The 2,163-nt window shown below is 33.7% G+C and overlaps 1 protein-coding gene across 1 annotated transcript; it reads right to left on the bottom strand.

Annotated features, from left to right (window-relative positions):
• Positions 1-1,085: 1,085 nt before the first annotated feature.
• LOC145332975 (histone H2A-like) lies at positions 1,086-1,551 on the bottom strand. The gene has a single exon (XM_080178114.1). The coding sequence runs from the start codon at positions 1,521-1,523 to the stop codon at positions 1,146-1,148; it is 378 nt and encodes a 125-aa protein (XP_080034240.1). The 5' UTR covers positions 1,524-1,551; the 3' UTR covers positions 1,086-1,145.
• Between the last annotated feature and the right edge of the window lie 612 nt (positions 1,552-2,163).

Below are 2,163 nucleotides of genomic sequence, written 5' to 3'. Positions count from 1 at the left end.
GTCGCTAGTATAATATAAAATAATTATTGTATATGTAATAAAAGAAATAATATTAATATTTCATAAGAAATGCTTTAAATGTGTTATGCTGCTTAACTTTTTAAATTTTACCGTGATGTTACAGGAGTCATTATGCATAGTTTAATATCAAAATTCTAACCTCAACAATTAGAACTATCTTTATCAGACCAACGGATGGATGGACTATTTATGTATGTATACAATCTTCGCTCTTATAAACCTATCTTTTACCAATACAAAACTTACTTGCAAAGAACAGATGTTTTATAAATCTTAATTATTAATACAAATTTCAGTTTTCAAAATAAATTCTGAATATTTTAAAACTCACACAAAATCTTTATAAAATCATATTTACATTTTATTTTGAGAAATGTTTACTTCTTAACTAGAAAAATATTGTCCATAATTTTGTTATTGTCATACAAGTTTACTATTGATTCACCAAAACTTATAGTGCTATTACAGTACTTTTATAAAGTGACGTATTGGATGTCTTAAGGACCTAGCCTAATTGTTAAGTAGCTGCGCTGATAAAAACCTTTTTATCTGCTATTCAGAGAACAAAATTTAAACAGATATTTTCGCTTTGAAGAAAAATTGTCCAATTTTATATTCAGAATTTAAAACCTAAAGGGATAAACTGGGATTTATTTTCTATGAACTATCTCAAAACCATTTCGCCCTCTTTTCTTTTTCTCCATAAAACAAGAATAGTAATACAAACATAGCGAGCGGAGCACTTGTGTTTCATTTACGATAAGGGCGCCTTAAATTTCAAGTATCAGGGACGTCTACTGTTGTGGTGTAAAAGTTTTAAAGAGATATTACACCACCACCCACATAAAAGCTAATTATCATGGGACGACAGATTAATCTTTAGAATACGTCTAATTTGTAATAAACGATTATATTTGCTCAGAAACATGTGAAATAAACAAATTTGTACTTAGCAAATATACTTCCAAAAGTTATAGCGTTTTAAGCAGTAACCTCATTCTAATTAAGTTAAGTTAATAATTGTTGAAATATTTTTTCTGATGAATATCTTCAAATGTTATAAATTTGACTTTCTATAAAGAAAGCGTTTTTAGGTACAATGCAGCAGATCAACGGTAAACTTGTTAAGCCTTGGTCTTCTCAGACTTCTTGGGGAGGAGAACAGCCTGGATGTTGGGGAGGACACCTCCCTGGGCGATGGTGACACCGCTCAACAGCTTGTTCAATTCCTCATCGTTTCTGATGGCCAGCTGGAGATGTCTGGGGATGATTCTGGTCTTCTTGTTGTCTCTGGCGGCATTACCAGCCAACTCAAGGACCTCAGCAGCCAGATATTCCATTACAGCTGCCATGTAGACTGGGGCACCAGCTCCAACACGCTCAGCATAGTTTCCCTTGCGGAGGAGACGGTGGATACGACCAACTGGGAACTGGAGTCCAGCCCTGCTGGAACGGGACTTCGCCTTACCCTTAACTTTTCCACCCTTTCCACGTCCAGACATGTTGATATGCTTTGTTTGTGGAAGTCAAATTCAGACTGATTTAGAAACCAATAATAAAACTGTTTTATATGGTTTATCATTATTTGTATGCTGATTTTTTCCTCCCCTTTTTAAATTCCACTCCATTAATCCAAACACCCTAAATCTGTGCCCCCCCCCCCCCACAAACATATTCTTTTAGATTTATAATTAATCCGCACCTTGCTTACCTGTTTCCCTCATATTTGCGGTGTTTCTCCTCCCTATACATACAATTATTCTAATCTCCCAGTAACCGCCGAAATTTTACATTTTTCTTTATCTTTATGATAATATTAACTTTTATATGCCTGGGACGTAAATGAAGCTTCCTTAGTAAATACAAATTACAACAAAGATGACAACATCCATAAAAGCGAAGCACTGAAACGGTAGGACAAACGGACATTAACACTTGTATAGTGTCAGAACTGAATAATTAGAATATAAATGTATAGAGTCAAAGCAAAATTGTAAGTAAATTTGTTGAAAAACTGATTGATAAAGGATAATGTTTATGGACATACTTACATTTTTAGGACTTAATTATAGAGTTGCTTCGCTTATAACATTATACTTTGTTCTCCCAGGAATCAATATACCAAAATTCAGATCAATCGGA

Source organism: Acartia tonsa, chromosome 1 (assembly GCF_053477335.1).
Source record: "Acartia tonsa isolate MP-2025a chromosome 1, ASM5347733v1, whole genome shotgun sequence".
NCBI classification, from domain to species: domain Eukaryota; kingdom Metazoa; phylum Arthropoda; class Copepoda; order Calanoida; family Acartiidae; genus Acartia; species Acartia tonsa.
The sequence above is the reverse complement of the archived record's forward strand: the minus strand, read 5'-3'. Positions and strand labels throughout refer to the sequence as shown.

Excerpts from the sequence above, each read along its gene's own strand:
- LOC145332975 (XM_080178114.1), bottom strand. The coding sequence starts at position 1,523 with ATGTCTGGACGTGGAAAGGGTGGAAAAGTTAAGGGTAAGGCGAAGTCC.